Genomic DNA, 12,939 nt, shown 5'->3' with positions numbered 1-12,939 from the left:
CATACACACACACACACACACACACACACACACACACACACACACACACACACACACACACACAGACAATCTTGCACTTATACAGATAGACACACTCAACACACAAGAGCACACACAAGGGAATACAACAGACAGCAAAATGTCCTCACCCATTAAATCACCCTCTCTATTGTCCTGTGTGTGTGTGTGTGTGTGTGTGTGTGTCCACAAAGTCAATATTTTTACCCTGGGCGTCTCTGGTGCTGAGCTTTTGTCAAACTTTATTTCACTTTAAATGTCAGAATCTGGTTCTGTCAAGCTGCAAGTGCAAAGCAGCCACCCCAACTGACCAAACTGCACTGATCCGAATCATTCTGGCAAGCAATATATACCCCCAAAGCAGACTACACCCGGACATAATCTGGTCATGCCCAGATCACATCCCAGAATAGAAATGGGTCGCCTAGCCTAGTTTACCCTCCATGGCCCGGTCTGATCCACCCCACAGGTGCTGGTCCCAGACCTGTGATGCGCCGCTCCAACTCTCTTCCTCTTCCTCTTTGAGGAACCCTGCAGACGCTAATGGTCTTAGTGCATTAGAGCTATTCTTAGATTGATCAAACAATCAATGCACACTTCACTTCAGCAGCGGCTCAGCCAGTAACAAGCTTAGGAAAACCCTGCCATGAATATGACCAGGAGAGGACAGGCAACATCCTGTTCCTAGCTGGAGTTTTCTGCTCTATGGTACGGGCAACATCCTGTTTCTAGCTGGAGTTTTCTGCTCTATGGTACGGGCAACATCCTGTTCCTAGCTGGAGTTTTCTGTTCTATGGTACGGGCAACCTCCTGTTACTAGCTGGAGTTTTCTGCTCTATGGTACGGGCAACATCCTGTTACTAGCTGGAATTTTCTGCTCTATGGTACGGGAAACATCCTGTTCCTAGCTGGAGTTTTCTGCTCCATGGTACATGAAACATGCTGTTACTAGCTGGAGAATATTTTGTGAGGGAAGGACCTATACATTCAAACACTTAAATTACTGTTCTCCTCCATATAGTTTCCATATGTATTTCTCTGACACACTTCAAACTCAGCTCCCCCAGACCCTAACTGTACCTGGACTGCCTTACGTCATGTCGAGTCCTGGTGCATTTATCTCACATACTCAATGTGTTAATCCCCAAACAAAGACCCCAGACCCTAACTGTAGTCCTGGTGTATTTATCTCACATACTCTATGTGTTAATCCCCAAACACAGACCCCAGACCCTAGCTGTACCTGGGTGCCATGAGCGGTCAGCAGAGACATATGGTTGGAGGCTATTTAATATTCATTACGTGACATTATGTGACATTACGTGACATTACGTGTCACCCAGACCCCTTTCCCATAATCCATACCTGGACTCGTTGTCCCGGGCAACCAGCAGGGACATGCGGTTGGAGGCTGAAGCCGTACGCAGAACATCTACAGCCCTGCAGGGGGCAGCAAACCAGACAAAAGTCAACGCACAATCCCCAGCACATGTTCATTTCACCATATATAATACTAATACTATTACACACACACACACACACACACACACACACACACACAAACACACACACACACACACACACACACACACATACACACACACACACACACACACACACACACAGACACACACACACACACACACACACACACACACACACAGTGTCTGCATGTGTGTGTGTAATATATTATATTATAGAAATATATAAGAGTATATTATATTATATTAAGCAAAAATCTAACTAACGGCAAGATAACAGCAATGAAATATTGACCGAGCCCAGAGCCAAATTCCCTAAAAACAGCTTACATAAGAGGACTCAGGGAAGCACTGCTAAAAGCATCAGCATGAGTGACAATCTGACGCAAACAGATGGGTCTTAAGCTGTTTTTTAAAGATGGTCACTGAATGGGATAATCTCACATGGTGACCATAGTAGGACCACTCCGTAGTTTTTAAAGATTGTCACTGGGATAATCCCACATGGTGACCACTCCGGAGTTTTAAAAATGGTGTTATAATCCTCTGCTTCTTTGGCGGTCACAGGTTGGTGCTCTCACCCTGCAGGTGCCTTATGTAATCCCTGCTTTGAGTTTTCCATTTCCTGCAGACTCCCTCCCTCTCTCTCTCTTTCTCTCTCCCTCCCTCTCTCTTCCTCTCTCCCTCCCTCTCTCTTTCTCTCTCTCTGTCTCTCTCTTTCTCTCTCCCTCCCTCTCTCTCCCTCTCTCTCTCTCTCTCTCTCTCCCTCCCTCTCTCTTTCTCTCTTTCTCCCTCTCTTTCTCTCTCTCTCCCTCTCTTTCGCTCACTGCCTTCTGTGTCTTCTGTTGCATGTTGGTACCGTGAGGCCGAGACTCACCTCTCATTCGTGACTCCGGCCAAGTTGTTGTTGTTGACATCCAAAAGCAGGTCTCCCGACCGCAACCGCCCTGAGAGAACGGTTCGATTCTACCGTCAATGTATGTCACAGCAAATCACTTTTCTGTGTGTTTGTTTATGTGAGTGTTTGTTTGTGTTTATTTTGTACTTGTTTGCTTATTTGAGTGAATGCGTGTTTGTTTATTTGCATGTTTGTTTGTGTTTGTCTTTTTTTGTTTATCTGCGTGAATACGCGTTTGCTTATTTGTTTGTTATTGTTTGTTTGTTTGTTATGTGCCCTGTTTCCCTCACCGTCCTGAGCAGCCACTCCTCCAGGCAGCACTCGCTTGATGAAGATGCCAAACTCCTCTCTACTCTCCTGTCTGTAGCCACCAATGATCTTCACCCCTGAGAGGAAGAGGAAGAGCCTCCATCAGAACTGACACGAGAGGACAGGAGAGGAGGAGGAGAGGAGAGGAGAGGGGAAGGAAGGAGAGGAGAGGAGAGGAGAGAAGAGGGGAAGGAAGGAGAGGAGAGGACAGGAAAGGAGAGGAGAGGAGAGGAGAGGAGCAGAGAGAAGAGGGGAAGGAAGGAGAGGAGAGGAAAGGAAAGGAAGAGAGAGGAGAGGAGAGGGGAGGGGAGATACTGAAAGACTTCACACTAGCTATGATGTGGCTAATCCAGAGATACTGAAAGACTTCACACTGGCTATGATGTGGCTAATCACAAACATACTGGGGAACACAATGGCTATGATGTGGCTAATCACAAACATACTGGTGAACACACTGGCTATGATGTGGCTAAGCCAGACATACTGGTGAACACACTGGCTATGATGTGGCTAATCCAGGGAGGGGTCAGCCCTATGTTCCCACAGCCCTATGTTCCCACATTTCTAAGGATTTTTTTTCACTGACAATTTTGAAAATTAGGCCCTATGTTCCCACAGCCCTATGTTCCCACATTTCTAGATTTTTCTGAAAATTAAACCCTATGGTCCCACACTTCCTGTTAAGCCCAAGCCGTTTTTCGGGACAAAAACACCTACAAATGCATGCCTAAAGTAAATGATCAATTTCTCCACAATTATACAGTCAATTTGTATGTTCATGTTGAAAAAAAAAAAGTACAAAAATCGCCATTTTGAAAAAAATCGCGGACCCACCTGCGGGTTAGGGTTATTATTTAGCGTTATAGGTTAGGGTTAGGGTTAGGGTTAGATGAACTGTAGGAACATAGGGCCTAATTTTGAATATTAGAAATGTGGGAACATAAAACCTAATTTTGAAAAAGCTCTTAGAAATGTGGGAACATTGGGCTGTGGGAACATAGGCACGCTCCCTCCAGAGATACTGGTGAACACACTGGCTATGATGTGGCTAATCCAGACATACTGGCTATGATGTGGCTTATCCAGAGATACTGGTGAACACTGGTTATGATGTCAGAGGGCTGATTGGAGATAAACAGGCAGCTCTCACTCTCATGAACACAGATGGTACCTACGCAATATTGCAGGCTCCACACCACACATAAATACTGTTCATTAGCTACATCTGCTTAAAAGTTAGCATGTGTATGACGAGTCTCTATGGCTCACCCAGTCCCCGTCTGCAGTCGGAGAAGTCCAGCCTCTGTACCGCACGATTGGACCCATGTGGGCCCATGATGGTCCTGTAACAGGGACACAGAGACACGCCCGGTGACACAGCAGCAGGAGACAGCAGCGGTCGCAGACACAGGACACACACACTGATACTCCAGTAGTATCCATTAGTAGTCCCCAACACTTCTGAAATGCAGTGATACATTCCTTGGTTGCAGTGATAAATTCCTTGGTTCCTAAATTTCCCTCGGGATTAATAAAGTATCTATCTATCATCTTTCTATCTATCTACTCCAGTAGTATCCATTAGTAGTCCCCAACACTACTGAAATGCACTGATACTCGTAGTTTATCAGACACAATGGAGAGAGAGATCAATAGTCCCGAACCCTGGGTCAACAACTCAACCACTCTCCCAGAGTTGGTCTGTAGTCCATCCCAAACACGGGTGGGCATTATACAGTCGGAGGAGAGAGGGACCAGTGGTCCCTGTGCCAAAACAGAGTGAAACTCAGTGGTACTCTAATACCCAATCACCTAGCCCGTCGCAGGGAAGCCTATTGTATGACCCGTCCCTGAAGGGGGCCAGGATTAGTGACGCACGATCATTTCAACAGTTTTGGCATGGGGGGCATTTCACTGTGAGCAGAAGTCCCAGGTCAGGAGACTGGTTAACGAGCTTCACCACTGGAGACTGGTTAACGAGCTTCACCGTTCAGGAGACTGGTTAACGAGCTTCACCATTGGTATAAATGGGATGGCCTGGCAGGCCAGGCTTCTCTTCCACAACATGATCAGTGGCAGTCGAGGCTAGGCTAGGCTAGGCTAGGCTAGGCTAGGCTGGACTGGGGTCACAGTGGCACCACCCCTGTGTACAGGCACAGACCAGACAGTAGGGGGCAGTGGTAAGGCAGGTAAATATGTGTGTAAATCCACACTGACACGTCAAAGGTCTATCATACAGTTTTACAAAACACAAAAAGATTTGTCATTCTATTCTTTCATTAGACTTCAGTGAATGGGGGAGGGAGGCAGTTTCAGCTCAATCCTCAGTTAATTTGTTACTGTGTAAGGGAGTGTGACGGACACTGAATTTCCTTTCAGTATTTGTATCGTTCAGAACTGATGCCACATCTAAAAGGCTCCTGGCGAGAAGAAGATAACTCTTAAACTACATTACCCAGAATCCATTACTGCTTATGTACTCAACATCAGGCCCATTAAGAACTGAGAGGGTACAGACCCTGACAGAGTTAGAAATGTCTTCAGACAGGATAGACAATACAAACACACACACACACACACACACACACAAACACACACACACACACACACACACACACACACACACACACACACACACACACACACACACATCCATCTCCATTTCTCCCTTCTATGAGTTCATCTTAATAGAAATCCCTCACACCTCCTGACATATTCTAAACATAAGTGACATATTACAATGTTCCCTGATGGTGTGTGAGAAAGTTTACGTTGACCCATATAACTACAGACAGTTATATGGCAAGTTGTTTCTTAATATTAGTTCACTGTTATTATTAATTTACTTTCACTAATTATCTTACTAATTTGCTTATTACTTAATAGATAAGCCAGCTTGTTGAAAAGAATGAATAATTGCTGTTACGATGTGCACAAGTGACAAGTAGATGGTGTGCTGTGGAGGTTGAACAACTCCTTTTGGACATTCTGATCATTGTGACGGTGCCTCAGCACTAATATCCTGCTCATGTGTCCTATGTCCTGTGTGCGCCCCAGTGGTGAGGTGAGGTGATGTGTTATAACACACACACACACACACACACTCACACACACACACACACACACACACACACACACACACACACACACACACACACACACGCACACATACACACACACACACACTGTTCATGTGTCCGCCCCAGTGGTGAGGTGAGGTGAGGTGGGGCGTTATCTGGTTCACGAGAGGTGGCAGACAATGATGTAGACGCACAGGTCACGTCCTCGACTCTTAGGAAGAATAGAACCCTATTTGGCAGACCTCCTTTCCAAAGATCAGCCTACACACACACACACACACACACACACATACACACACACACACACACACATACACACACACACACACACAAACACACACACACACACATACACATACACACACACACACATACACACACATAAAGCCAAACACACCGCCACACGGGGGGGGGGGGTGACAGAGAAACAGAGCAGGATATAGAGCGGGTGTTACACAGACAGACAAACAGAGAGAAAAAAGGGGAGAGAGAGAAAAAGAAGAGAGAGAGAAAAGGAGAGAGACAGAGAGAGAGATAGACTGATTGTATTTGTAACATTATGACTGTTCTCTGATCAGTCATTCCATGCATCCTTCCATCTATTTAAAAAAATATGTTTTCTCAAATGAACACACACAAAAAGAATATATTTGTAGAACTGTGTGACTCTACTATAAGTGACTATTCATGAAACTCTCCAGGTGCGGTAACAATCAACATGGTCTGAAATGATTGTGCGTACGTGGAGGCAAAGCCCCTAAGCAGACCACTTGAGAGATCCATAGAATATAATGCTATTGTAATGAACAAACTGCATTACTCTAATTACCAATACTGTCTAACTGTCTAATCGCCCCCCTTTCCATAGCAAGAGAATATGTGCGACTCGAGTAACTGTATCTGAAAAAGGCATCCCCACTCAGAAACACACCACTGAATGACCCTTTCTCTGCCATAATCTGGTCAAGACCCCCCACAACACAACATATGACACTGCAAATCGTCCCTTTAACAGCTGTGTCTTCAGGCATTCTCCTTCTCCCCAAGAAGGACATCCAGTGAAAGTCAAAAACTTAATCAGAGGCGAAGGAGTGCTTTTACTTTAGTCTAAGAAATAGCTATTCACCTTGAGTACTGTCAGGCATTTCTTACAGTATCCCCATACATGCAAATGCAGAAGGAACGGCGTTAGACAGTGAAAAGAGCGTAGCAGGTGCTGGAGTATTTACAGTAGAAAAGAGAGGCACGTACCAGTACAGCAGCGATAAGCCGTCAGAGTCGGCATCTGACTTGGGGTAAAAATCTGACTGGGGCAAAAATGACATGTCAGACTGATAAAAATGATGAAGTATTAAAACCGCGACCGCGTCATTGGTCTGCGAAAAATGATCGACGGTTCAAACCGGGTCGCGTAGACTGAGCGCTGCGCAGACAATGTCAGACAAACACACTCCTACCTTTCTACTTAATCTTCGCTGAAACCCCGCGGTCATGTGACCACCTCACCTCTAGCTGACGGAGCACACTCATACCGGCACTGTTGTCGCACGTTCAGATAACTACCTCACGTACAAGAAAGACTGTATCCTGTTATGTTCAGGTAATATGCGTGTGCCTAAAGTAAACAGAGAACTCCAACTTTCAAACTGTAGCCTATATCTCTCAATTAGTATGAAGTCGTATGTCTGGTCGAGTTTTAAAACTACAATAGGCTTTAGAGTCGTTTAACTTCATTAATTATGCCCTTGATCCATTAACGTCATTATGCTTCCCATTGAACACCATAACGAAGGCGATCACAGCAGGGAAATAATTGTTTTGTGCATTTTGTTGCCATTGCCACTGGGGGTCTTTAAACGGGTATTTCCCCATAAAAGACAAACTAAAGCCATGTAACTTCAATTAACCCCCGCTTACTTTAACATTAATCACAAATCGCAAATTAAAAGAACAATCTAGACACCTGATGGATTTCAGCACAACTGCGGATTATTTTCGTCTTCGAAACAACAACTCAATGAATGAAAATGCACACCTTGAACTGTGTATCCATTACATTTACACTTTATAATAAATACGTGGCATAATAACGCTTGTAATAGATAGAAATACAGTAAATAGTATTACATGAAATAACTATCGTTGGGGGAACTAATGTCACCCGTCTCCGTTTCCCACGGATGATTTACCCAGGAGGACCTTCCATAAGGGTGTTTTGTAAGGGTTTACAGAAGGGTGTTGGGTAAGGTAAGTCAGTTAACTTCCAATGTAATATTTATATAAAGTATATATGTAGTGAGAGTTTAAAATAACGGAGTAGTATTCAGTGTTGTCACCCCTAGAGCATTTCAACACGCGCTTACGTTCCCTGACAAGTCGCTAAACTTACATTTGCCAATAGGCTATTATCTGGCAGCTTACCTTACTAACTAACAGGACTAGGGGTCGTTAGATGTGCTAGGACTGAAGTAGTCTGATCAGGTTCTGCTATTCTGTTAATTGAGCTACCGAATATGTGTAAGAACAGTGATAGATCAATGGCTAAGTGCAAATACTTAGCTAGCCAGATACTTTGCTAAGTGGACGTTATCTAACTTGATTGCTGCAAGCAGGCTCGCTGCAGACATTGAGGTCTTGAGTGGTATGGTAATGTTTTGATTTGCGAGCTAGATAGTTAACTTACTCAAGATGCTGCTGCAGCGACCGTCATTATCTGAGTGATAAACTGAGAATGCTGTATCCACTTCTTACTCGGAGCTAACGTTACATGCGGACACACAACAGTAACAAAAGTAATATCATAATTAGCGTCACTGATGTCTTTCAAACGTATCGCAGCAGGTTATTAGTATACACGGTGTATGTGGCTGAGTTGAATCATTGTGTTGACATCATCCCCTTTGAGAAGACTCATATAGCTAGTCTTTGTCGCCAAAGATGTGGTGATGCCAGATAAACTGAGTGACTTCAGTAACTTCAATGTTTCCCCCCTCCAGACTTCAGATAGAGACCGGAAACTGGTTTCCTTGTGAATAATATACATACATGAGTGTATGTCATGTTATGTTATGTTATATTATGTTTGCTATGTTATGCTATGGTAGGTTGTTGTGCGGTGCCTTGTCCTAAGAATTTCAGTGCCCAGTCTGACCTTGTGTCATTCTGTGCATCTGACAATAAAAGACTTGTAACTTGTAACTTGTAACTTGAATATAACCAGCAAAAGCCACAACATTCTTGGTGTGATTGGATTCATTTGACTTACCATTTAACTTGATATACTGTATGTGTGATTAATAATTGGTGAAATAGTGCTATGGCATGACCATGAACTGTGCGACATCCCACTGGTTTTGAGATACCACCAGTGGACGTATTCATGCTGTCATTTTTAAAGCAAACTATCCTCTCATGTAATTTCAGGTGAGTGAGCAAACCCCTTCCCATTGGAGTGCTCTGCGTGATCCCCCAGACAGTTATGCTGCTGCCGGCGATCCTGCGGGAGTGCTGTTCCAAGCACGGCCTGCAGGTGGCGACCAGCGCCCGCTCCTGCATCCGGACCCACAGCTGGAGAGAGCTCCACTCAATCCCGGGGGCCTCTCTCCTCCGCAGGGAGGGCCGCAGCGGGCCGCTGCACTCGTTCACGGACGCGTTCCTGCTGCGTCGGGCGCCGCCGCCGCGGCTGCACCTCCAGAGCAGGGGCGCCAAGACCAGGAAGAGCCACAAACAGGCGCAGGAGGAGGACTGGAGGCGGCGGAACAAGACGGTGCTGACCTACATCGCTGCTGCGGGCGTGGGAATGATTGGCATATCCTACGCCGCCGTGCCACTCTACCGCCTCTACTGCCAGGTGAGGGACTATACTAGCTTTGGGATGGCCAGGTGAGGGACTATAGGTTAGCATTGGGATGGCCAGGTGAGGGAGTATACTAGCTTTGGGATGGCCAGGCGATGGACTCTAGATTAGGTGAGGGACTATAGGTTAGCATTGGGATAGCCAGGTGAGGGACTATACTAGCTTTGGGATGGCCAGGTGAGGGACTATACTAGCTTTGGGATGGCCAGGTGAGTGAAAGGGGTTAAAGTGTTATAAACCTAAGGAGTGTTATAAGCCTCAGGTCAGGCTTATTCATTTCATATTAACACACACTAGCAACTACCAATTGTTTGGACAGTTCCCAAAGCTAGAGCAAGCTAGGGTAGCTCTGATAGGCTAACCAAAGCTAGAGCAAGCTAGGATAGCTCTGATAGGCTAACTGGCACAATACATGTTTCACACAGGTTCACGCTCCGTAGTACTCCCGTAAAATACAGCCGGGTGGGAAAACATGACACCTGTTACTTTATCATTATTTATTACTCTGTTTTTACATGACATGTTAATGGGATACGTATGTGAGGGAGAGTGAGGGAGAGAGAGAGAGAGAGAGAGAGAGAGGGGGGGGGGGGGGAGGATGAGGGGGGAGGGTGAGGGAGAGGGTGAGGGAGAGGGTGAGGGAGGGAGAGAGGGAGGGGGAGGGAGAACCACCCGTTCAAGCCTTACCTGGCAGGGTTACTGTGCGCATTACTAGGGCATTCCCATGTATAGGCTGCACCTGAGGGATGCAGGAAATTTACCAAATTAATGTATAAAACGCGGTTAATAGTTGGGAAATTTCCGGTATAGCCAAAATGGTCACCGCAGGTACAGCATACATTCGCTGTCCGTGGTGCTGAAGTTGGCCTCTGGACAGTGTTTGCATGAGAGACCACCTCTGGGTAATTTCTCTGTGATCGTTCCTAATGCCTGTCCATGGATATCAAACTCAGTGATCGTTCCTAATGCCTGTCCGTGGATATCAAACTCAGTGATCGTTCCTACTGCCTGTCCGTGGATATCAAACTCAGTGATCGTTCCTACTGCCTGTCCGTGGATATCAAACTCAGTGATCGTTCCTAATGCCTGTCCGTGGATATCAAACTCAGTGATCGTTCCTAATGCCTGTCCGTGGATATCAAACTCAGTGATCGCTCCTACTGCCTGTCCGTGGATATCAAACTCAGTGATCGTTCCTAATGCCTGTCCGTGGATATCAAACTCGGTGATCGTTCCTACTGCCTGTCCGTGGATATCAAACTCGGTGATCGTTCCTACTGCCTGTCCGTGGATATCAAACTCGGTGATCGTTCCTACTGCCTGTCTGTGGATATTTAGGACAAATTTTAGACAAATCTAGATGCTCCTCCTTGATTGGCTGTTGTTATATCAGAAAGACAAATCTAGATGCTACTCATTGATTGGCTGTTGTTGCGTCAGAAAGATACATCTAGATGCTCCTCCTTGATTGGCTGTCTCCTGACCTGCAGGCGACGGGGCTGGGTGGCACGGCGGTGGCGGGTCACGACACTGAGCAGGTGGCCAACATGACGCCCGTCAAGGAGCGGGTCATCAAAGTGACCTTCAACGCAGATGTGCACGCCAGCATGCAGTGGAACTTCCGACCGCAACAGACAGAGATTTATGTAAGTAGGCTGCAGAGCACGACCACACACCAACACTCCCTTAACACACTCTCCATGCTCCACACCAACACACACCAACACTCTCTTAACACACTCTCCATGTGCCACACAACACACACCAACACTCTCTCAACACTCTCTTAACACACTCGTCATGTGCCACACAACACTCTCTTAACACACTCTTAACCCACTCTTAACACACTCTTAACACACTCTTCATGTTCAACACCAACACACTCTTAACACACTCTTCATGCACCACACAACACACTCTTAACACGCTCTTCATGCTCCACACAACACTCCCTTAACACACTCTCCATGTTACACACAACACACACCAACAATCTCTTAACACACTCTTTATGTTCCAAACATCAGATGCGCTCAGAGCACTCGTAATTAAAGATTGATTATTTAATACATTAGTCATTTGATTGAAACTTGCATCCAAATGATGAAGTCAAACTGTAAAAAGGTCAAAAAGAAAATCAAAAACACATTGCTTACCTTCTTTTGTCTAACATGACCCGGAAGCAAACATGAGGATTTGCCAACTTTTTTTTATCAAAAACAGAATGCCATCATATCAGAAGGCATAGAAATCTTTCTATGGAGTTTTTTGTGACTCACTACACTGTGTGTGTGTTTGTGTGTGTGTGTGTGTGTGTGTGTGTGTGCGTGTGGGTGTGTGCGTTATTTTTACCCATAATTCAGGTGGTGCCTGGAGAGACGGCTCTGGCCTTCTATCGAGCGTTTAACCCCACAGATAAGCCTGTCATCGGAATCTCCACCTACAATGTGGTGCCCTTCGATGCCGGACAGTACTTCAACAAAATACAGGTACAGTACTTCCACAAAATACAAATACAGTACTTCAACAAAATACAAATACAGTGCTTCAACAAAATACAGATACAGTACTTCAACAAAATACAAATACAGTGCTTCAACAAAATACAAATACAGTGCTTAAACAAAATACAAATACAGTACTTCAACAAAATACAAATACAGTACTTCAATACCACACAATACCACTACTTCCAATAGTGATCCAGTAGTATGATCCAATCCTGATCTGGCCCTATTCTGGTCCAGATCTCAGTGTTCTAGAGTGAGCGTCTCTTTACTTAGCTTGTGTGTGTTTGTGTCTGTGTCTGTGTCGTGTGTGTGTGTGTGTGTGTGTCTCTGTCTCGCAGTGCTTCTGTTTTGAGGAGCAGCGTCTGAACCCTAAAGAGGAGGTGGACATGCCCGTGTTCTTCTACATCGACCCGGAGTTCGACCTGGACCCCCGCATGGCACGCGTGGACACCATCACGCTCTCCTACACCTTCTTCGAGGCCAAGGAGGGGCAGACGCTCCCCGTGCCAGGGTACAGCTAAAGAACCCCTCCCTGTCAATCACAGACCCTTCACGCTGTATTTAATACGAGCAGGAGAAGGAGAGACAATGCTTCTAATTACTGAGGAAAAGATGGGGACTGCCTGGTCCAACACAATGAAATTCTTGATGCAATGTTGCCCTCTGATGGCCTCCTTGTGTAACACTCATGGTGACGAGTTTGACTGGGAGCTCGCATGCTTGTGGAGCAGAGTGTGTGTGTTCTCCCTCATAAGGGAGTGAATAAAGTGATTTCAGCTGA

General features: G+C 45.6%; 2 protein-coding genes across 4 annotated transcripts in view; one reads left to right on the top strand and one right to left on the bottom strand.

The window, feature by feature from the left end:
• stxbp4 (syntaxin binding protein 4) overlaps positions 1 to 7,270 on the bottom strand; it is a 68,576-nt gene extending 61,306 nt beyond the window's left edge. The window contains exons 1-5 of the mRNA XM_031568728.2: positions 7,041 to 7,270; positions 3,979 to 4,052; positions 2,688 to 2,783; positions 2,377 to 2,446; positions 1,384 to 1,458 (exon numbers count right to left, since the gene is read on the bottom strand). Coding sequence (XP_031424588.1) covers positions 1,384 to 1,458; positions 2,377 to 2,446; positions 2,688 to 2,783; positions 3,979 to 4,052; positions 7,041 to 7,114 — 389 coding nt within the window. The 5' untranslated portion in view covers positions 7,115 to 7,270. The remainder of the gene's footprint in view (positions 1 to 1,383; positions 1,459 to 2,376; positions 2,447 to 2,687; positions 2,784 to 3,978; positions 4,053 to 7,040) is intronic.
• Positions 7,271 to 7,299: 29 nt separating this feature from the next.
• LOC105907487 (cytochrome c oxidase assembly protein COX11, mitochondrial) lies at positions 7,300 to 12,939 on the top strand. Of its 3 annotated transcripts, none has more exons than XM_031568768.2 (5): positions 7,300 to 7,389; positions 9,213 to 9,639; positions 11,136 to 11,291; positions 12,012 to 12,137; positions 12,497 to 12,939. In XM_031568768.2, the coding sequence occupies exons 2-5, from the start codon at positions 9,268 to 9,270 to the stop codon at positions 12,677 to 12,679; spliced, it is 837 nt and encodes a 278-aa protein (XP_031424628.1). In that variant the 5' UTR covers positions 7,300 to 7,389; positions 9,213 to 9,267; the 3' UTR covers positions 12,680 to 12,939. The 3 variants fall into 3 exon arrangements, with proteins under 3 accessions (XP_031424628.1, XP_012691292.1, XP_031424618.1); XM_012835838.2 differs by lacking the exon at positions 7,300 to 7,389 and adding an exon at positions 7,932 to 8,036; XM_031568758.2 differs by lacking the exon at positions 7,300 to 7,389 and adding an exon at positions 7,933 to 8,031.

Source organism: Clupea harengus, chromosome 1 (assembly GCF_900700415.2).
Source record: "Clupea harengus chromosome 1, Ch_v2.0.2, whole genome shotgun sequence".
NCBI classification, from domain to species: Eukaryota; Metazoa; Chordata; class Actinopteri; order Clupeiformes; family Clupeidae; genus Clupea; species Clupea harengus.
This window is presented reverse-complemented; position numbering and strand designations above follow the sequence as displayed.